This window comes from Crocuta crocuta, unplaced genomic scaffold (genome assembly GCF_008692635.1).
Source record: "Crocuta crocuta isolate KB4526 unplaced genomic scaffold, BGI_CrCroc_1.0 scaffold233, whole genome shotgun sequence".
In the NCBI taxonomy this organism is placed as follows: domain Eukaryota; kingdom Metazoa; phylum Chordata; class Mammalia; order Carnivora; family Hyaenidae; genus Crocuta; species Crocuta crocuta.
Window position 1 is genome coordinate 5,048,238 of NW_027529526.1, and position 23,185 is coordinate 5,071,422.

General features: G+C 45.3%; 1 protein-coding gene across 1 annotated transcript in view; it reads right to left on the reverse strand.

The window, feature by feature from the left end:
• Nucleotides 1-5,435: 5,435 nt before the first annotated feature.
• The window catches only part of LOC144229101 (calcitonin), a 153,996-nt gene continuing 136,246 nt past the window's right edge, over nt 5,436-23,185 (reverse strand). The window contains exons 5-7 of the mRNA XM_077761057.1: nt 7,193-7,287; nt 6,784-6,927; nt 5,436-5,879 (exon numbers count right to left, since the gene is read on the reverse strand). Coding sequence (XP_077617183.1) covers nt 5,714-5,879; nt 6,784-6,927; nt 7,193-7,278 — 396 coding nt within the window. The 5' untranslated portion in view covers nt 7,279-7,287 and the 3' untranslated portion in view covers nt 5,436-5,713. The remainder of the gene's footprint in view (nt 5,880-6,783; nt 6,928-7,192; nt 7,288-23,185) is intronic.

The window sequence follows — 23,185 nt, forward strand, 5'->3', positions numbered from 1 at the left end:
AAAAAAAAAAAAAAAAAAAAGAAGAAGAAGAAGAAGAAGAAGAAAATTCTGCCACTTGTTACAACATGGGTAGACCAAATACTAGATGATCTCACTTATATGTGGAATCAAGAACAAAAACAAAAACAACACCAAACTCATAGAAACAGTAGACTGGCAGTTGGCAGAGGTGGGGGGTGGGGGAGGTTGGCGAAATCAATGAAGGGTATCAAAAGGCATTAACTTCCAGTTATAAGTTAAGTAAGTCCTGGGGATGTAATGTACAACATGACTACTACAGTTAATAACACGGTATTGCATATTTGAAAGTGGCTAAGAGAGTAGATCTTAAAAGGTCTCACTCATCACAAGACAAAATAATTGTAGCAATGTGGTGGTGATGGATGTTAACTAGACTTTGAGTGGTAATCATTTCATAATATCTACAAATATCAGATTATTATGTTGTGCACATAAAACTAATGCAATGTTATGTGTCAATTATATCTCAACTTTAAAAGATAAATATAATAAATACACTATAAAGACAGAGACATAACAGTTGTTCCCAGGGCTTGAGGGTTCAGGGTGCAATTGACTGCAAAGGAGAGGCATGGTAGACTTGTGAGGACTGATGAATTTTGTATCTTTATTGTGGTGATGATGCAAGCCAATGTATTTGTCAAAGTTCACAGAGTTGTACACCGAAAATAGTGCAAATTTAAAATGATGTGCTTAAAAAGAGATTTTGGAGCTGGGACTCTGCAAGCTGCATTTTCCTTCATCAGGTGGTCTGGCAGAGAAGTTGTTTCCAAATTTCCAATTTGGTTCTGTTTTCCTAAGTTGGTCCGAAAGTTGTGGGTTATCGTTAAGCTGGTTCTGTTTTCCTATACTCCTCCAACAGTTTTGTCGCACCTTTTCAAAGATCCCGCATCAGCCCACCTCCCATTTCAGTGGTCTGGGCATCCTTCTCCAAGGTTCTAGATTGTCAGTGCCCCACCTACCATCTTTGTTCCTCAAGCCCTGAGGATAGTAGCTGTCTTCTTCACTTTCTATTTCTGCACTAACTGTGGTTCTCTTTCATCTTTTCTGAACCCAGTTTCTTTTTTTAATTTTTCAAAATTTATTTATTTATTTTGAGAGAGACAGAGACAATGTAAGCAGGGGATGGTTACAGTGAGAGGGAGAGAGAGAATCCCAAGCAGGCTCTGCACTGTAAGTGCAGAGCTGGATACGGGGCTCAAACTCACAGAACCATGAGATGATAACCTGAGAGGAAACCAAGAATCGGACACTTAACCATCTGAACCACCCAGGTGCCCCTATTTAGTCAGTTTCTATATTCTTTCCATTAAAATTATTTTTTACTGTTTTATTTATTTCTGAGAGAGAGAGAGAGAGAAAGAGAGAGAGAGAGACAGCGTGATCAGGGGAGCGTCAGAGAGAGAGGGAGACACAGAATCTGAAGCAGGCTCCAGGCTCTGAGCTGGCCGTCAGCACAGAGCCCGACACGGGGCTCAAGCTCACAAACCGTGAGATCATGACCTGAGCCGAAGTTGGATGCTTAACCGACTGAGCCACCCAGGCGCCCCTCCATTAAAATTATTGATGTGGTTTCTGTTTTACTGACTAAAAGTTGATAGGAAGCCAAAGTCTTTCTTATGCCGTACAAAGTCCTACATGATCTTCCCTCCTCATTACTTCTCAGACCTCGCCTCCAACTTCTCTTTCTCCTCCCTCACTGCTTCACAAAAAATAAAGCAGATAAGGGAACATGTTAAACCTCACCATAGAAATGTGGTCATCACCAATGTGGTCATTGGGTGGCTCAGTCCATTAAGTGTCAAACTCTTAATTTCAGCTCAGCTCATGATCTTGTAGATAGTAGGATCAAGTCCCACATTGGACTTTACACTGACAGCACAAAGTCTGCTTGGGATTCCCTCTCTCCTTCTTTCTGCCCCTCCCCTGCTCTCTCTCTCTCTCTCTCAAAATAAATAAACTATAAAAAGAAAAGAAATGTAGTCATCAAAATTCAAAGCATGGAAAACTCCAGTGGACAAATAATTTCTTTCCAATAAAGAAATTGCAAAAGGGGGAAAAAATTAAGGAGGGCGACGTCTAGATTAGAAGAGCCTTAAAACATATAAAAAAGCCAGCAAAAATAAAAGACATACAAACCAGCAGCAATGTGAAAACCTAATTCAAACCCTGATTTTATACAGACACCATACATACACATATATAATGGAGGAATTTGAACCATGACTGGATGTGAGATATAGGAATTAAGAAATTAATGTTAATTTATTTTAATTGTTAAAGGGGACTGTGGTTATGTTTAAAAGTCCTTCCCATATATGGGGAAATATTTACGGGCACATTGATGTTATAATACACGCGGGCCATGTAAGAGATGGTGCATAGATGTGGCAACATGGACCATTAAAGGATTATGGTTGAAGCCAAGTGTCTTTTTTTTTTAATGTTTTATTTATTTCTGAAACAGAGAGAGAGACAGCGTGAGCAGGGGAGGGTCAGAGAGAGAGGGGGTACAGAATCTGAAATAGGCTCCAAGCTCTGAGCTAGCTGTCAGCACAGAGCCGGACGTGGGGCTCGAACGTACAAACCATGAGATCATGACCTGAGCTGAAGTCAGACACTTAACCGACTGAGCCACCCAGGGGCCCCTGAAGACAAGTGTCTTAATTAGTCCGCTGGGACTGCTGTAACAAAATGCCACAGACCAGGTGGCTTATAAACAGCAAATATTTATTTCTCAGTTCTGAAGGCTGGGAAATCCAAGATCAAGGCCCCAGCAGATTCTGCATCTGGTGGGAGCCCCTTTCCTCAACTCACAGCAAGTCTTCTCACTGTGGCCTCACATGGCTAAAGAAGCAAGGGAATTCTCTCCACCCTCACTTCTAAGGGCATTGGTCCCATTCAGGAGGGGATGGCCCTTGTGACCTGACCGCCTCCCCAAGGCCCCACCTCAAAAGACCATCACTTTGAGGTTAGGTTTTGATATACAATTTTCTGGCAAGGCAGGGTTGGGGGGTGGTACGGAGGGCACACAAACTTTCCAACATGTAGCACCAAGCAATGGGTAGAAGGGATCCATTTTATTACATAAAGACTAGGTTGTTTGTATGTTTTAACATTATCCATTTGTCTTCAAAATCTGAGGGTCCCTATGTGAGGCAGTTAGGTCAAAGAAGGGCTCACAGGTGTCTGGAACTCATCAGAGCCATTGTGAAGAAGCATATAATGCAGTAGTTTCAACTGCAGGCTTTGGAAACCAACACCTGAGTCTACTACTATCTCTATGACCTTGGACTTCACTTCTCCAGGCCTTTGTTTCTTCAGAGGCAAAGTGGAGATACTAATGGCATCTCTTTCATGGAGTTGTCATAATGACTAAATGAATTAGTAGATATAAAGCACTGTCTTAGAATGTCATCTGTCCCAGTTTGAATAAGCACTCAAAACATGTCAACTGTTATTGTTATTATTATTACATAGGGAAACAAGTTGAAATGAATCACCAGGGTCTTGAAACACATGTATCCAAAATATGTTTTTAATCTTGATGAAGTTCACAAATGGTACAACATTGAGATTTCCTTAAACAAATTATACAGTCATGTTCTTAGACAACAAGGCAAAGCATCACCATTATCATGTGTCCCCAGAGGCCACAGAGGCAATGAATTATTGTCCCCCTAAGGTTTGGCAGAGCTGCCATGATCAACAGGATAGCTCTCAAAGAACCAGTCTGCTACCAGATAAGCCAATGATCGACGCCACCACCACACTTACTGCACACAGAGTCAAATATAAAAAGAATACACGATACATATGGAATTAGCTTATTTTGCATTCACTTTCATTCCTTGTAAGTGACAAAGGTGCTTTTTTTCAGTATCTATTGGGATGCAAACGTGTATCTTCCATGGGGCCTTCTCACCAACTGTTGTCAACAGAAATTAATAGAAGTGGTGAGTTCAGCTTCATGGTGACCTGAGATGGGAAAAAATAAAATAAAAAAGAAGAGGAAGGAGGAAGAGGAAGTAGAGAAGGAGAAGAAAGAGGGTAGGAGAATAAGGACAAGAAGGGAATAATCGCAATTATTATAAAAAGAACACAAAACGTACAGGAAAACAGCATTACAGCCTATGGGTATGAGATGTAGACAGACTTTTAAGGCAAATGACGGGAAAAAAAAGCAGTTATCCATCAGCAGGCATATTATTTCTCATTTCTCTTCTCAGAGAGATGACGCTGCGTGTCTGCAGCCTGTGTCAGTGCTCTGACTTCAGGCTGAGTTGTAGAAGAATCTCACTACTGAAAAAGGAAGCGTGTAATTGGAAAGAGGGGATCTAAAGACCTTACCCAGGTCCAGTGGGTTTCATAATGTGGATCATAACCCCCAAATCCCTTCCTCTCGCACTCGACAGTATAAGGGCAGTCACCTTCTTCCTGGAGTCAACTGAGCTGCTCAGGCATGAAGGTCCCTGCGGCGACGGCCAAAGGCTTCAGAGCCCACGTTGGTGGGCACGAAGTTGTTCTTCACCACACCCCCAGATCTGCTCAGCAAGCCTGCCAGCCGATGGGTCACACAGGTGGCAGTGTTGCAGGATCTCTTCTGGGTGCTGATGCTGATTTGCAAGATAGAGAAAGAAGAGAAGGCTTGTGGGCGAGAGGCTAGGGGCAGGAGCCTGCCCCCTGAGGCCCTCATAAAGAGAATTTCAGCTCTTTGGCACACCACTTAAGAATAAGTGTTTCTCCTAAATGTAATTATCAAAGCTGTTAGGAGAAATGGCCTGGCAGCTTTTGCTAGAAGCCCTGCCCAAAGACTTTCGTGAAAAAAAAAAACCCAGTGTCAATGTGATGAGTGCCGGCTGTCGTATGGAAGTGTTGAATCACCATACCAGACATGTGAAACTAATATTACACTGTATGTCAACTAAATAAAAACTTTAAAAAAGAAAAAAAGAAAAAAAAAACCCAGTGCATGCTATGAGGCATGTACTGAAACCCGCACTTACTGTCACTTACATACAATCCCTTTAGAACCAGGAAAAGTGGTCACCAAAGGCCCAGCCCTACTGCAAGACATGCAAGGAGCATATTGAAAACATACAGAAGCCACAGGCACCATCAAAACTGCTTTCCATGGGACACGAAAGTTCCCTGATGTCTTACCTGAAAGAGGCTGAGAGAAGAGGCATGCAGCATCCTCCCCAGAGGTGTTTACCTGCTCTTCAGCACACCTGTTCTTGATGGCGGAACTGGTTCACAGAGACCCCTCCCCAAGCCCTGTATCCAGCTACCCTGAAGCTAAAGCTTCTTTTAAGCATCTGGGTACTCTCAAGCCTCTGACAGGGACCAGAGTAATGACCACCACTGTGCAAATCCTTTTAGAAAATAGGTTTATTCATCAATGAGGGAGCATGAAGGATGAAGCAGAAATTGGAGGACTCTACCATGAAATCCTCTGGGATCTCAAGAAGCTTCCCTCACTCTTACCTCTAACCTGGCCTATGAGTCCTGCTCTCTTCCCTTTCGTCCTGAGGTCCCCCATATTTTCTGTCATAAGCAAAGCTACCAATACCAGCTTGAAGAGCAATCAAAGTGGAATCTGCATGCATTTAGTTGATCAGCGGGAGCAGAAGGGAAATCGGGAAGGGGTGGAAGGAGTTTGGTTGGCATCCTGGGGCACCCCAGAGTGGGGTTACCGGCCCCTCTCCAAGCCGCTGGCTATGTCCCTTTTCTTGCCAGGTGTTTCAGCCCCGAAGCCGATGCCAGAGAATGTATGAAAGTTGTTCAGGTCCTTCGAGTATGCGCCCAGCACACAGGTACTCAGATTACTGCACCGCTTAGCTCGGAAGCTGTCCAGGCTGCAGGGAAAAGACATGCTGGACAACACCATGCACCAGGCCTGCCCCTGAGGGCAGTCATGCAGAAGGTTAGACCAGGGAGGGGGCACTCTGACTGGGGGCGGGGGAGGGCAGGCAGGAGGGCAGCTCACACATCCTCCATTAGGAGAACTCAGGAGTTTGCTGAGCCAGGGCAGCGTGGGGAAGGGCAGCGTGGGGAAGGGCTGCGGCGGGGAAGGGGTGCCCTTTTCTAGCCTTCCACATGCTGCTCAGTCCTTCATGCTCTGCAGAGAGGTCCTTAGGGTAGATGCAGGTGCAGCACAAGCCAGGCAGTGTCAGGGCCAGGCCAGGGGCTAGAGCGAGCTCCAAGCTCAGGGGACACAGGGAGATGGGGCTGGGGAAGGGTGTCTGGCCCTGCAACAACATGCATGCCTCCACGGATCCTACACATCTCAAGACCCCAGACCTACCTCAGATACTGCGCTACCTGACCCCACCCTCTGCAAGGCCTTTGGCTTCACCTTGCAAATGTGCAGTGAAGGCTCCTTGTGGGTGTGAAAGAACAACACACACAGGTTAAATTTCTAAAACATCCTGAGATATGCTGAGTCCAACCCCTGGCTTCACACTTACCAGTCCCGTCAGCTGATGCTGGGAGTTCACCTTAGGGCAAGAGCAATTCCCTGAGTAAGTGCTTCTGTACCTCCCCATTTCATTTCCTAACAGCTTTCAGGAATGGATCTTTTTAAAAGTGTCTAACCACAGTCTCTTCAGCTACACCTGGACCTCTGTCTTCCTCGGAGCTTGAGAGTGACTGGGCCGCAGGGCCTGATGAACAACCACAGCCTCCTGGTGCCCTGGCCAGACGTTGTACTTCCTGGGATAGGTCCTTCTGGATATGCCAGGGCAGGGTGGGCAGGCTTACCTGGAGCCCTCTGTCTCCTGCTCCTGCTCCTGCTCCAGTTCATTTGTCTTCCCCTGCACATAGGCCTTGACCAGGGCGGCCAGCAGGAGGCGCCCTTCCTTCTCACTGAGTTCCGTGGGGTCTGGGAGGCTCTCCAAAGCAGACCTTGAGCAGGGAAGCAAACCCAATAGAGGCTCTGAGCCCCTGACTGCCTCCACCCCATGACAAGTAGCAAGGCTTCCGGGTCCCTGTGATCTACCCTGAGGATGTACCCCCTGCCCCCGACTCCCAACCCGCAAGACTGAACGCAGTGTCCACCTGAGGGTCTTAATTCACCAGTAGCCTTGCCACCATGGCCTTCAGAGGCACAGAACTGCCTCAGCCCAGAGGCAGTAGAAGGGGAGTGCTCTGTGGCTTCAGGCTGTCTCACCTGAATGGTGCCGCCTGGAGGCTGCCTGCCTGGCAGAGGACCAGGATGCTGAAAGCCAGAAAGGGGGAGGATTTCCCGAAGCCCATGATGCCTCTCTGTAAAGAGAGAATGATATTACCACTGCACCAAAACCAAGCAAGGCCTGGAGCCTACGGACCTAAGCGACTGCTCTGCCACGCCTATTTTGCCGCCTCAGGCAGGGTACCCCATGCCTCCATTCATTTGCCAGATGGGCTGCTGTGAATCGCAAAAGATACAGTGTAATGAATGGCTTTGTAGAGCAGAAACAAGGGTCTTAGGGTGTGGTGGAGTACTGTGGAAATCAGGGAGAAGCCACACATGACTGCGTGCATGCACACAAACCCACACCTTCTTCCCTATACAGAAACCAAGTGGGGACCCCCCAAATGTCGATTTGTTCTCCCATTGCTCCTGTCTTCTCAGGAACTTAGACATCCAGGACCACCTTCCCCTTTGGCGGCTGGACTTGCTCTAACGCATGGGAGAGGAAAGCAGGAAGGGTACCTTGGAAAGGAGCACTGATCTCTCAGTAACTGGGTTCGGATTTGGGGAAAATTTTTAAGTGCCAGTTACTGGTGCCTCTGGGCCCTGCCCGCCCAGTCCGGCTACGCTGGAGAGCAGTTTAGCAGGGGATGGTGGGCGCCAGCATCCAGAGGTGAACCCCCTGTCCTGCGCTAATGACTTCACAGCCCCAGGTCCCCGCCCGTGCTGCCGGCGCCTCACAGGAAAGCTCAAGGCTGCACCGTCCTGAGAATCCAACATGATCCCTCAGGACACAGACCGCGCAGGGCACTCCCAGACCAAACTCCAGCAGGATCCAGCGCGCCCAGGGGATCTAACGCAGGGGCCGCAGACCCGCCTACCTGGGCTCCGGAGCTGCCAGCGCCCAGGCGAAGCCCTGGGAATGCTTGCAGTTCCACCTGCGCTAATTAGAAGAAAATGCTCCGAAAGTCCCCATCGCCCTCCTTCCCCCGAGAGGGACACTGAGTTGGGAGCTCCTGCCATAGGTGGGCCGCAGTGCCCCTGAGAGGCAAAAGAAAGGCAGGTAGACGGAGCAAACTAGATGAACTAATCCAGAGGCAAGTTATTAGAGTGAGCGGAGGGGGAAGTTCCTCACCTGGAGACTGGAGTTTCTGGAGAGCGAGAGTGGCCGGTCCACCCCGTTGGACACAACGCCTGCTGCGGGCGTCTTCCCCGCGGAGCTCTCGGCTCTTATTCCAGCGACAGTGGGAGGGGGGTCCCCACGAGTCCGCGCGGCCAATCCAAAGTGGCCAGGACCGACCCAGCTCCAGTGTCGTCATTGCTCGCGCTCCCTGCTCTGGTTCTCTAGGGAGGGGAGCCATCCGCTCCGGCTGTCTTTTGCAATGAGGTCATTGCTTGGAGAGCGGGAGGGCAGGGAGGGGTGGAGAGCTTTCCACGACTTCCAGAAAGTGAGAGCCGATGGAGGGGTTTGAAGTCAGCCACAGTGAGGGGCTGGAGCTTCTCACTCACTTTCTTGGTGCCTGAACTCCGGTCTTGAAGCACCCCCTGCCACTCCAGCACGGACCCCATCTGGCCACCTGGACCCCCAGGAGTCCTGGGTTCTAAACGGGATCTCAGCTAAAATAGTCCATTGTGAAGGAGTTGGATGGGGCAGAGGTGGGAGGAGGGAGGGAAGAGGGGCCCTGAAAGATTGATCTCTGGACCATCTCGGGTGCTCCTGAGGTATCCTCTGCACTCCCCCCGACCCCCCAGGCCACCTGAGCCTTGGCACCCTGTGCCACGCAAAGTTGTTTTGCTTCTAGTCTGGGAGCCAAGCCTCCTTCGCCTCACTCTTCTGAGACCAGTAGGAGTGATGGGAAGGACTGGGGAAGGGGCTAAGCTGGCACTGGCTACACAGTGCTAGGCATTTCCCTCCAACTCCAGAAACCTCGACTGTGGGTTCAGCATCCTCTCCTCTAACCCAGGACCCTCCACCGCGGGAGTTGGTTTACACAGCTGTCCTGTGCTTCTGGCTTCTGTTTGCTAAGCTGCTGGGCTGGCACAGCCTGTGCCCGGGTTTCTACCTGTCTCACTCCATACCCCTTGCCCCACTTCTCTGAAGCGCGTCATTGCCGAGCAGGCGGGGGTCCTGAGCGGTTCCCGCAAAGGAGAGCCTAGGCTGCAAGCCATAAGGGGACACATCAGACTTTCATACTCGCGCCCCTCTCAGCTACAGGCCGGCTTGTGAGCGCACTCACGCTGCTCTCGGGTTGCACGTCCCGGGCTCACACACTTGGTCCCCAGCCACCAACCCTGCCTTTCGCATCCACACACGGACACTCCTGTCAATAGCCGGCACTTGCTGCAACAGACGCGCCTTCTCGAGTTGTTTGCAATCGAGCGCGCGCGCAACAACCCAAACCAACTTCTTGCAGACCTGAAAGCAACCCCGCGACTTTCTGCTTTAGGAAACAGACATGTTTTACCTACACAGGGGTGCACATTGTTGCTCGAGCACGCACATCCGGGCGCATGGACTCAGCCTCTACCTTCTTTCCTGAGGAAAGGCAGTTTCTGGGGGTCGGCGCTGCAGGCGCTCACAGCACCTGGGCGGGGGAGATCCCAGGCTCTTACAGGAAGGGGCGCAGAATGGGCAGGCGGGTAGACGCAGTGGGGAAGAAGTGAAGTATCACCCACCCTCGGGACCTTAGGCTAGCCCTTTCTTGGGATGGGGACTGTGCCCCCCGAAGCGCCCTCTGGCCCCTCCTAACTTCGGGTAGCCTTTAGAGAAGCCTAGCCCGGGGGTGCAGGGCAGAGGGCGGAACCGGAGGCTCGCGGCATCCCACCCGCCGGTGCTTCCCGCTTCTGCAGATAAGAAAGGCGCTCAGAGGCTGCCCTGTGGGTCTGTCGTTTGCTGTTGCAGGACCCTGCCTTCGGAGCGACGACGGGTTGCCCTCTAGCACCTGGGCAACAGAAACTCCAGATAACATCCCAAAGAATCGTGCCCATCAAAGCCAGCGACACTCGCCGGACCTCCTTGCTACCCCAGCAGGCAGGGTTCACAGTGGCTTCATGACCCAGAGTCGCCCCTAGGCCCCGAACGCAGCGTGGCACCTATACAGTGGCTCAGGGCCTTAGCGGAGGCGAAGCGGGACTCTTTCCAAAGCCCTGCAATTACGACAGACTTCTGCGTCCTCTTGCGGATTTTGGCAGGAGTGGAAAGGCACGGCTGGGAGGCACTACCTGACAAACGCCTCTGCCCTCTACACCGCCTCTTGGACCACTGTGGCAGTCTCTGAGATCTGGTAGAGCCTGTGGTCCGCTCTAGCAGTTCGGGGTTTATCATACCCCCACCCCCAAGCCTGAGCTCTGGCGACAGAGACATAGCTAGGCCTGCGTTGGGGACGAAGATGAAGGGGGAAGGGTCGGAGAGAATATCCGTAAAGCCCCAGACCCTAGAGCCCCAAGCTGCCAAGCCTGGACGAAGTTAGTGGCACGCTGAGCCTGGGAAGCAGGCGGGGCGGGGCATCCCCCGAGGAGCACAAATATGAACTTGGGGGAAACTGAATCCTAGGGTTTGAGGGCTGAATTGGGATCCGCTGCGCTGCCACCGAGACGGGTCCCCAGCTGTGTCCTCTGCTGCAAAGGGGCGGTGGATTCCCCACCATCCTGCAAAGAGCTGCTATGCTGGGAACCATAGGCTGGAGTATCTTTAAAAGACTGTGGGATTCCGCTGCCTGCACTTTAACAAGAGTGTGCACCCGACCCAGAGGCAGATCTTAACATCAATATACCTGGATCCGCACTTTGAATGTCTTCTTGCCAGCTCCAACAGGGCCGGCTATTTTAGCTCCAAGCACCCAGAATTATTTGACATAATCTTCTTCCTCCTGTCTCTGCACAGTATCTGGCGCTTAGTAGGTGTACAGCAAATGCTCAGTGAAGGGGGGAGTGAGCGAGAGGATGAATGAATGAAGAGTTCCATGAATTCATTTCAGTAAGAGTCAGCAAGAGTCAGCAGTAAAAGTCAGCAGCCAGGTTGAACTAAATAGACCCAATTTAGATCCATTAGATAGCAAAACAGATCGTTGATCCAAAGACGCACCTCTTTATTGAATGGAAGGAATCAGTGTCCTGGAATCTGTTAGGAGACAAAGTACTGAGGGATTCTCTTCAGATGCTCATCAACTCAAAAAGCATACAAAGCAGTTTTCCTCACCCCATCCTTGTCTTATATCAGTGCGTGAATGGAAGAAAAAGTCAATACAATAACTTGCTTTCTAAATTGAGAAAATTACATTTTGATTTCCCTGGAACTGTTCTGAGCTCCAAGGCATCTCCAATCAAACCAGCTAGCATAAAGATTTATAAAGAATAGTTTCTTGGGAATATCTTGTGCTTTTAAATTTTCTCAAGTATTTTGATGTTCACTTTAACTATCTTATGTAATTTCTTTTAAATTTTGAAACTGCTAGTCTTACAGTTTTAGAAAGAAACAGGTTCCATGTACTAAACTTTTTGAAGTTTATTTTCATTTATTTTAACCTACCCTCTGTTTTCTTTACAATTTCCCAGGAGAAATATTCCTTAGAAAAAAGTTTCATTCATACTGCAAATATTTATTGAGGGCCTACTATGTGCCAGACATTGTTCTAGGTACTAGCAATTCATGGTGGACAAAACAAAAACTCATGCCCTCCTGATGCTTGTATTAAAATGATGTATTTAATAGAAATCCTTGTATATCATCTTGTATATCACATTCTCCCAATGTGATAATATCAGATATGTGTTTGTCAGAAGGATATTCAGGGTTTACATTATTAAACAATGTAATATTATTATTCCCAGCTAAGGCACATAGTGTACTTTGATTATATTTCCTTCTACATTTCTTTCACTTTTAATCAGTAATTTCATCACTTTCCATTTGTTTAATTTTCTTTATGTTCATCCCAGTTTATTCTTTTTTCCATGATCCCATTTGTTCCTCATTCTCTCACTTTGGTGGAGCACATTCACCATTATATGACAGATAGATTTTCTGGAGATGGAATAGGAGGTTGGAAATCATTTTCGTTCAGATTTTGAAAATATTCTCCATTGGTTTGTATTTCCAGTGTGGAAATTCATTTCTTTCTTTCTTTTATTCTTTTTGACATAGGCATTCGAGTTCTCTCTCCCCTCCCCCCCCAGAAACTTCTCATCAATGTTTTATTTATTTATTTATTTTAATTTTTTTTTTAATGTTTTATTTATTTCTAGGAGAGAGAGAGAGAGACAGCACGAGCAGGGGAGGGTCAGAGAGAGAGGGAGTCACAGACTGAAACAGGCTCCAGGCTCCGAGCTGGCAGCCAGCACAGAGCCCGACGCGGGGCTCGAACCCACGAACTGCGAGATCATGACCCAAGCGAAAGTCGGACGCTTAACCGACTAAGCCACCCAGGCGCCCCTTCTCATCAATGTTTTAAAATATCATGATGATGTGCCTTGGTGTAGATCATTTTTATTTGTTAGTAGTACTAACAGAACATTCATAATACGAAAATTCATGTCCTTCACGTCAAGAAAAGTTTCTTGCTTTATTTCTTTGATAATTTCCTTTCATTTTGTTTGTTTGTTTCTTTTTTGTTGTGGTTGTTCAACATTCTGCAAGTATTTTTTTCAAATTTTCATTGTTTTTTAAATTCTCTTGATAATATTTTTAATTTCCAAGAGGTTTTTCATTTTTATTTTGGGACAGTTACTTTTTACACCCTTCTGCTTTTATTTAATGGATACAACATCTTCTCCTAGGTGTCTGAAGCTGCTGAACATAGGTTTTGTTTTTCCCTAGGGGAAATATGCCCTAAGGAATATTTCCCTTAGGAAATTTGTAAAGAAAACAGAGAGAAAGTTCAAACCTGTTTGGTACTTCTCACATTAGAGGGTAGCCTTACATTTTTAGTTCTCCTTGACTGCTGATTTCTATTTATGAGGAAAGTTCTAAACTGTTAATCAGAATATGGAGATGGTGGAGTTGGCTATCAGTGGGCCTGAATATAGAGTGATTAGATGGAAACAAGCTCCCCATTTTATTGGAGGAGGGGCTAAACTATGAGTAAGTATAAGACTTTTCTCTTGGCTTTTGGTATACCCTAAGAGTCTTCCAATCTCCTGCATGGGTCAGTGGGATGGAGGTTGAGGTAGAGTATAAGCCAATGAGTAGGAAAGGAGGCTGAGTTTTACCATTCATTATGGTAATCATTCTTCTCTGGGACCCGGAAGGGATAGTCATCTCATTGCATAGGATATAGAAAGAAGTCCTGGGTCTAAGTACTCCTTCTAAAGGCTTCCAAGCACTCCAGTCTTCAGCCCATCTTGTATCTCCAACAACAGAGGCAACCAACTGATTATAATCCTAAGTTTGTCCTGGGTCCTTTCTTCTTGATGGATTTCTCTACCCTACTAGAGTTTATACTAGAAATATATGCCTTTACAATGCTTTCTCTTCTACTAAGGCAGTTAAGAAGCCTGGTTGAAGAATGGGAAATCCAGACATCTTTGCAGAGCCTTCAAATTAGACTCAATTCATTGGGTACTTGACCTCAGCTAAGTCCCACTCCCCATCACAGGCCACCTGCCTAGAGGCTTTTTTTTTCCCCCCCAAAAACCCCAGAGAAATAGAGATGCCAACATTTAACTCACAGAAGTCCCTTCTAGAGAATATTTTTAGAGTTGCCTGTCCCTGCCAGAGAATGAGCAAAGCATGGTGGCCCGGACCCAAGCTGGTCACTCTGAGAGATGGACAGACTCAGTGAATGACGTCAAGGAATTACTCAGGTTGGGTTCCTCTGATGATTAAAATTCTCTCTTGGCTCAGACTTGCAGGACCAAAATTGACTCTCTCCTTCCTGTCTGAGAGCATTGTTCCACACTACAAAGGAAGTAGAAATACAGGTCCTTAAAACTTTCTCGTAAAGCTAATTAGAGTAAAATCTCCTGCATTCAACACTTTCAGAAAAATGAGAATTTTGGTAAATTCTCAGGTAAATGAAACATACTTTAAATGAAAAATGCACCTATTTAAAAGTCATTTTGGATGGAAACCCTTTTTAATGCGTACATTCTCCTCTTAACCTTCTCTGGATGACTCACAGCCATCGTCAAAAGAACCTCGGTCACAGTGCTGCATCCTGAGGAAGGGCCTGAGTTAGGGAGGCCATTTACCTCCATACCTGCTGACCCCAAATGCTGTGGATTTTAACTCTTGGTCCATCATTTTTAGTTATTCTATATTCATCTTAGCATGTTAGTTATTCATAGCTGCCTATGAGATCTTCTTAGTCACCATCTCAGGATCATGTTTTTGATTTTTGATAGTTTCTTCTAGTCACTATTAATATATCTGCCCCATGACCCAGGCCCCGTCTACCCAAATTTTCACCACCTGAATTTTTACCCAAATTCAACACCATCAAGAAAACAAAAGGGACATACTCAGTAGAACTGGCTGGAGCAAATCAAAAGGAGGATTAAGGGAAAGATCTGAGTATCTCTCGTAGGAGTAATGCTAGAGAGCTCTAATGCATTTCCCTAACTTTTCTGGCCTTCAGTTATGTCCTATACAGAGAATGTTTCCGGGTAAGTGTTTCTATGGTGTTAAAGAAATATAAGATAGGCCATAGGTCCAAAAAGAGGGTCTTGCGTAACAGTGCTGTCCAACAGAACTTTCCAAAGTAATGGAAATGTTCCATATCTGTGCTGTCCAATGCAATAGCCACTAGCCACATGTGGCTCTTGAGCACATGAAATGTAGCTAGTATAAACAAAGAGCTGAATTTTTAATTTAACTTAGCTTCAATTAATTTAAATGTAAATAGCCATATTTAGCTAGTACTGGACATCACAGTCTACAGGATCGAGTAGGGGTTAAATGCACAGATTCTACAGCCAGACTGCCTGTTGTTCGAATTCTGGTGCTCACACTTCCCAGCTGTTTGACCACAAAGAAGCCTCTTGAATCTTCTGTGGTCCTCCTTTGTGAAACGGGGATAGTAATATTGCCTATTTCATAGGGCTGCCAGAACTCTGTAGAAAGAATGCCTCGGAATTGTCCCACCCAACAAATGGTAAGTTATCTATCCACCAACGCCAGTCCATCATCAGTTGAAGGGTGCTTCCCAGAGTGCAAACTCCGCAGCACATCTAGCCAGTGCTGCATGGCCAGGCTTTCACAGCCAGGGAAAATTCCCAGGCAGAGTGTCACAGGGGCTTGCAGTGGAAACCTACAGGTGTAAATGGAACAGGTAAACAGTGGCAGGGCACAAAGACAGTCTGCTATAATCATAATAATAGTATAAAGAGTCTGCACTCCTTAATGACCCTCCCTAGAAACAGGCAGGAATAAGTTTCTCATCCATAATATGTTGTGAAAGATTAGCAAAACAGGTTGTTATATGCTGATGTCACCTCCACCCGTCTGATTTTTAAGGTCTTTTCTCCGAGTATCTAGAAAGCCCTTCGGTAGCCCCTGAGTCCTAGGACCAGTTAACTTCAGTGCCCCTTTCATCAGTAGACAAACACACAGAAAAAAGATCAGTGCTCTCTCTTCTCTTGCAGCAATAGATCAAACCCATACAGAAGCCTGCCATTCAAAGGAAAATATAAAGGACATGCTGTTAGAGACTTATTAGTTCTGGGTAAAGGCCAGCAGTGGCAGTGGGGGGAGTGGAGGTTGGGGGGACTCTCAGTCATGATTTATTAGTTTTCACGGATCAATTGGTTATTTCTTGTTGAATAGACTGTATTTTCTCAAACCTCACATCTTAAAAATTTCCTTGGCCAGGAAATTACTGGAGAATTTCTTCTGCTTATTATTAAAGATAATGATATCAGGCTTTTTTTTTTTTTTTTTTTTTTTTTTTTTTTAAAAATTTTTTTTTTTGTAAATAAGTGTTTTCATCTCTCAACCTTGGTGGGTTAAAATTAAATTTTCATACTCATTCCTGAAAGGATGGAGGGCTATGGGAGATGGTAGAATGACTCTTAGCAAAAATGTTAATTGTTAACATTTGATACTGTATTTGTCAGAGTGCATTGTGTCATATGATAGAGTCCTCTAGGCTAATTTAAACAGGTTGGCATTTGTTACAGGGTAGTGAGTAGCTTACAGAATTTTTTAAATGGCCAGGAAATCAGGTCTGGATGCCACACAGCCAGGAATACACAGCCAGGAGAAACCAACCACACCATGGAAATGTTCCAGTAGGAAGTCCATTGCTGTTCACCTATAGCAGTTTTGACTCTAGGTGACTACTCTGTGACTGCCCCCACAATATCCTGTCCCTCTTACACAGCAATCATCTTAAAATGCTCATGCTTGCCTTCTCAGTGTTCAAGAATGTCCACTTGTTCATGAATGACTGCCAGAACCTACATTTTGTGTGAGACTCTAGCTGCAAGAAGACTTGAGAGGAAATGTTTTTAATTTTCTAATCTCTAAAAGAAGCCTTGCAAGAAGGGGGTTGGGTAGATATTGAGTAAGCCACATTCAGCTTCACTTGGGTGTTTAATAATCCCCTCTAACTCCAACTCCAAAAAGAAATTTTAGGGTTTATTTTTCCTATCGAAACCTATTTGTCCCCTACCTTTACCCAGAATAGTAAATGGCAGCACCAATAGCTTAGTGTATTCAGCTCACAATCTAGGTATAATCCTTAATTCCTCCTTTCCCTTCATCTATATCCAGTCCATCAGCAAGTCCTATTAAGTCAATCCTCCCCACCCCAAACACATCCCAAATCCACCCATTTCCCTCCATCTCCACTAGAGTCTTAGTCCATTTGAGTTACTATGACAGTATAACACAGACTAGGTAGTTTATAAAACACAGAAATTTATTTTCAGTTTTGAAAGCTGTAAATCCAAGATAAAGGTACTAACATGACCAGAGGGAGCCCTTTTCTGGGTTGCAGACTTCTCATTGTATCCTCACATGGCAGAAGGGGACAAAGGAGCTCTCTGAGGTCTCTTTTCCATGGGTATTAATCTTATTCATGAGGGCTCATGACTTAACCACCTCCCAAAGGCCCCGTCTTCTAATACCAGCACACTGAGTGTTGGGATTTCAACATTTGAACTCTGGTAGGACGCAACAATTCAGACCATAGCTACTAGGAACCCTTGTCCAAGACACCATCATCTCTTGCCTGTACAATCCGAGGAATCTCTGAACTAGTCTCCTGGATTTGACTGTTGCCTCTGTAACCCCTTCTCCACACAACTCTCACAGTGATCTTTTAAAAGCATAGATTGTACTGAGTCATTTCTCTCCTTACAACTCCCCAATATAATTAGGATAAAATGTAAATACTTTTATATAGCTTTTAAAAGCGATGTGATCTACCTTCTATCTGTCTCTCAATATCCTCTGATGGCAGTCTCCCCTCACCCACATACCCACACTGGCTTCCTGAAAAGTCCTAAGCTGACAAACCAAGACCTTTCTCACCCCAGAGCCTTTGCATTTGCTGGTTCCTGTGCCTAGAAAACTCTTTCTTATCTGTCAATCTTACCCTTCTATGACAACACCTCCACCTAATACACACACACACACACACACACACACACACACACACCACTCTTTTGATGTGCAGCTTCTTATCATTCCTTGGTTTTCAACTTAAAAATTTGGGGTGCATGAGAGGCTCAGTTGGTTAAACATCTGACTTCAGCTCAGGTCATGATCTCACAGTTCAAGCCCCGCGTCAGGCTCTGTGCTGTCAGCTCAGAGCCTGGAGCCTCCTTCTGATTCTGTGTCTCCCTCTCTCTCTGCCCGTCCCCACCATGCTGTTTCTCTCCCAAAAATAAATGTTAAAAAAAAAATCAAATGTCATCCAATTAAAAGACCTCCCCTAATCCCCCATCTAAAGAAATCCCTTCAGTCTCTCTGTGATATTAATCTGTTTTACCTCCTTTCAGAACTTACCCTTCTTTGAAATTATCCCTGAAATCTACTTATTTGTATATTAACTTGTCTTCTTTCACTAGAATGTTAGCTCCTTGAGAGCAGCCTTCTTGCATATCTTGTTTACCAGTATCTCTGGTACCTGAAAGTGCTCAGCACAAATTCTGGCCTGATAAACATCTGAAGAATCATGGAAGCACCTGAATGCTGATTCTGCAAAACTTAGCAGTGTGCTAAGGGCTCTACTTAGGTCATTTTACATAATGTGTATGTATTAGTCTGTGTTTTCCAGAGAAACAGAACCAATAGTAAATATTATAGCCAATTACTATAAGGAATTGGCTCGCATGATTATGGAATCTGAGAAGTCCAAGATCTGTAGTCAGCAAGCTGGACACCCAGGAGAGTAGATAGTATAGTTGCAGTCTAAATCCAAGCTTGAAGGCAAGAAAATACTTGGATCAAAACCACCCAAGCAGAGAGAAAGAATTCTTTCTTTGTTTTTTAAAAAATTTTAATATTTATTTTTGAGAGTGACAGAGAGACAGTGTGAGCAGGGGAGTAGCAGAGAAGAGAGGAAGACACAGAATCTGAAGTGGGCTCTAGGCTCTGAGCTGTCAGCACAGAGCCTGATGTGGGGCTCAAACTCACAAACTGTGAGATCATGACCTGAGCCAAAGTCAAACGCTTAACCAACTGAGCCACCCAGTCACCCTGAAAGAATTCTTTCTTATTCAGCCTTTATTATATTCAGGTTTCAATGGATTAGATGAAGCCCACCCACACTGGGGAGGGCAATCTGCTTTACTCAGTCAACCAATTCAAACGTTAACCTCATCCAGGAACACCCCCATATACACACCAGGAATAATGTATGACAAACATCTGGGAAGCCTGTGGCCCAGTCAAAATTAGACATATAAAATCAGCAATCACACCTCACAACAACTCTATGAAGTAGATACTGTTATCCTTGCTTTCCATTTGCGAAAACCAAGGGTAGCCCAATGTCACTCACATCTAATAAGCTTAAGAGCAGGATTTAAGCATAGACAGCCTGACTCCAGAGCCCACACTTTAAATATTTATGTTTATTTCCCTCTTTCATAGCAATTGTAGATATTTATGGAGAAGCAGAATGCTCCAGATAAATAGTTTCCTGAGCTCAACCAATTCAAATAGGGATGGAAAGTAGAGCAAACTCTAGGCAGACCCACCTATCTCCCCAAGTACCCAGACATAATTATTATAGAAGGCTCTTAGGGGATCACATTCACTCTATTATAGACCACCATATTCCTTTGGGCATCTCTTTTTATCTTGTCAGTATATCTGAATACCATGGCAGCACCTTTGAACTTTTCAGAGAGAGAGCCTCTAGTCCCAAGACCAGAGACTCTGATCTCCTTAGTTGACTACCTCTCCGCTGTGAATGGATTGTGTGGGTCAGAGATGATGTTCATTTTCCAGAATGGAATCAATAAATGAGCTGTCAGGTACAGGAGTCAGAATTTACCAAAAATCTTGACCCAAGGACAACAAATGTGATATTCCAATTGAAACTAGGTTCTAATCCTGAGAAAGTAAAAATGCTATGCAAATTTCTGTTCAGAGATGGACACTGTTTAGAACAGTGCCTGGCACACAGTAGTCAGTAACTATATATTTGTTAAAATGAAAAATAGTGATGTAACAATTTTTTTTATTGTTTGTCAATTTGTTTTGTTTATTCATGATCACCAGTGCCTTGTTGGATCATTGATGTGTTTGTGATCTGAACTTAGGAAAAACTGCATTGTTTTGTACAATAGAGGGATAAAAAAAAAAAAAGTTGACGTTCCCTTCGGGCAGCCTGGAAGGAATATGTGAAAGTAAGAAACAACTCAAGCCTCAGTACTCACAGGGGTCAAGAGCTAGTGAGAAAGATTTCTTGATAGTTAGGGGATGAAATGAAGGACAAAACAGGGGACCAAAAAAAGGGAAAAGAACAAAAATCCCTCATATGAAAATTTACTTTGCTTATTTGGCAAGCTATGATGTGACTTCTCCCTTTACCCCTATATCTTTAGTACAATTGATTATAATTTTTTTCTGCTTGGTTGAACTGGATATTTTTGAGAAAATCCAGGAAGAGTGTGAGCTTTATCCCAGACTCCACATGAGGAAGAATCAAAGAGAGCACACACAAAAACTTAAACCTAGAGATGATGAGGCATGAAATCAGGGTTTGAGCTGACTCTATCTTATAAAGCAGCTGGAATAGGTTGGTAGAGCTCACCTCACATCTGGGGCTACACCAGCATCAGGGAAGCCTTCAATGAAGAGATTTCTCAAGGTTATTGCCTTCCATTCGGTAGGAACAGGAGTCATCCCCCATCCTTCTCTCCTGTGAGATCCCACTGGGAGTTGTTCACTGGAAAATCTTCATGACATTGTATCAACCCCCTTGGACTCACCATGCCGTGGGATGACATATAGAAATCTGAGCACGGCAGTGACTTACAAGTATCTTATTGCAAAAGAAATCCAGTAGAAGGCAAAGCTCTCGCCTTCCCTTCCCTACTAAGAGCTTCAATGTTCTTGGGGCGCCTGGGTGGCTTAGTCGGTTAAGCGTCCGACTTTCGCTTAGGTCATGATCTCGCAGTTCGTGGGTTCGAGCCCCGCGTCGGGCTCTGTGCTGACAGCCAGCTCAGAGCCTGGAGCCTGTTTCAGAGTCTGTGTCTCCCTCTCTCTCTGACCCTCCCCTGCTCACGCTGTCTCTCTCTCTCTCTCTCTCCTGGAAATAAATAAAACACATTAAAAAATTAAAAAAAAAAAAGAGCTTCAATGTTCTCATGTGTCATTTGGTAATTGAGATTGTCAATTAGTTGCCTCTTTTCTGGTCCTCATTTTCCTCCTCTCTTTCAGCTCACCTCAACCTTCAGCCCACACAATGGAAGTCAACAAAGTGAGGTAACAGCTTTCTATGTGAGTCACTCTGGGTGACACTGTGTTCAAAGAGCACTGTGGGGAGAGTAGACAGAGTCCTCCAGGCAAGTGTTTCAGCCGTCCAAGAACTGGCATGCAGCCCAAGAAACACTCTCACCTGATGACGAACTAGTAGGATGAGTCCTGGAGGAAATAGTTCCCAACAGCCAGAGAGACTCTTGGCTCATGCACAGCAATGCTCTTCACGATTAAAAATGTTGTCATCATTCACGCTGCAATGTAAAATCCTTTTGCGCCGTGCTCAGATTTCTATAGGCTTCCATCTACTCTGCATATTAAAGATAGGACCCTTCCATGAAAAGGTGACATTGCTAAGTTACTATTCTGCCTGAACAGTCCTAAATAATGGACAGAAAATGCTTTGGGGCCCTCAAAGGGCAAATGCAAGGAGGGAGATTTCTATGAGCTATCTCTTTGCTGAGCACTCAGAGGAAAATTATAAGTGGTTGGAAGAAGGCTTTGTTTTCTAAAAGACTTTTAGTTATTCCTAAGAAATCCCTCTGCTTATTCCCGGAGAGAGGTCATCTCTTAGATGCTGTCAGTCAGACAGAGATCAGCAGCAAAGAGAGGTGCTCAGAGAGATTTCCAACTAATGCGGCCAGAGGAAAACTGCCAAAGAAGCAGGGCTCCTTAGGATAAGTAAATTGAAGGATATTTGGGGGATAAAAATAAATCCTTTTTGAAAATGAAAGACGGAAGGATGCTGTATATACAAATTACCCTGAACATCAAATTCTGAACAACATCGCCATGGCTGGCCATGCAGAGCAATGACGCAAATAAAGATCTTCTCAGATATGGTTGCTAGACCTTTCCTCCAAAGGTATGTATCCTGTTTCCATCTCATTCTCCTAGGACTTGCAATACAGTGCTCTTAAAGATTTCACTTTGGTCATAATCTCAGTGGATACAGATTGGGAACTTTGGGGTAGGGACTTCTATAGAGAGACTGGGGAAATACAACCTAAATACAGAGACTGGCAGTGGAGAGGTAGGTCGTCTCGCCTACTCGGAGAGAACGCCGTGCCAGATTCTTATTTCCAGAAGTAATCAGCACTATCAGATCTCATTGGTGAAACAAGTGATAAGGAATCTACAAGGGTAGGAGGGACCACTCAAGAGTCTGAAGTTTTTCAAGTCACAGAATATGGATCACACCTCAACACCAAACCAGAAAATGGGTGAAACTGGAGCCAACCTCCCCCATCGCCACCCTGTGAAAGTGAAGCTGAAAATTAGAGTATCAGAGTTGTATCTTCATGATGGAGTAGCCAGCTAGCCAGCTAATCAGTGAGGATCAACAAAGAAGTTCAGTACTGTGTAGGGTCATAAGAGAAGTAAGGAGAGTACTAATTGGCTGCTAGAGGATCCTGAAACACTGGCTCCTAGATATAACAGTAAATAAAATTAAATAAATAAATAAATAAATAAATAAGGCACTTGGGTGGCTCAGTTGGTCAAGTGAGCCCCGCTCACACTTTGTCTCTCTCGCTCTCAAAATTAAACAAAAATATTTAATAAACAAACGACCAAATACATAAAGGTGGTCTGGAAGCACCTGGTCTGCACAGTCAGTTAAGCATCCAACTTCAGCACAGGTCATGATCTCACAGTTCATGGGTTCAAGCCCTGCATCAGGCTCTGTGCTGATAGCTCAGAGCCTGGAGCCTGCTTCAGATTCTGTGTGTGTGTCTCTCTCTCTGCCCCTCCCTTGCTCATGCTCTGTCTCTCTCTGTCTCTCAAAGAGACATTTTAAATAAATGTTAAAAAAAATTTTTTTAAATAAAAATAGAAAATAAAGGTGGTCTGAGGGAGAGGATCTACAAGGATTCAAATAGGAGGTGAGCAGCTGACAAGTAGTCTGAGGATCATGACAACTTCAGGCCCTCTAAGGTGGTAGGACAGACACTATTAGGATCTATTCTGCCACAGTGAGACTATTCTACCGGAGAGGGTTCATAATTAAAATAGGCAAACAGGGGGGCACCTGGGTGGCTCAGTCAGTTAAGCGTCCAACTTTGGCTCAGGTCATGATCTCGTGGCTTGTGAGTTCGAGCCCCACGTCAGGCTCTGTG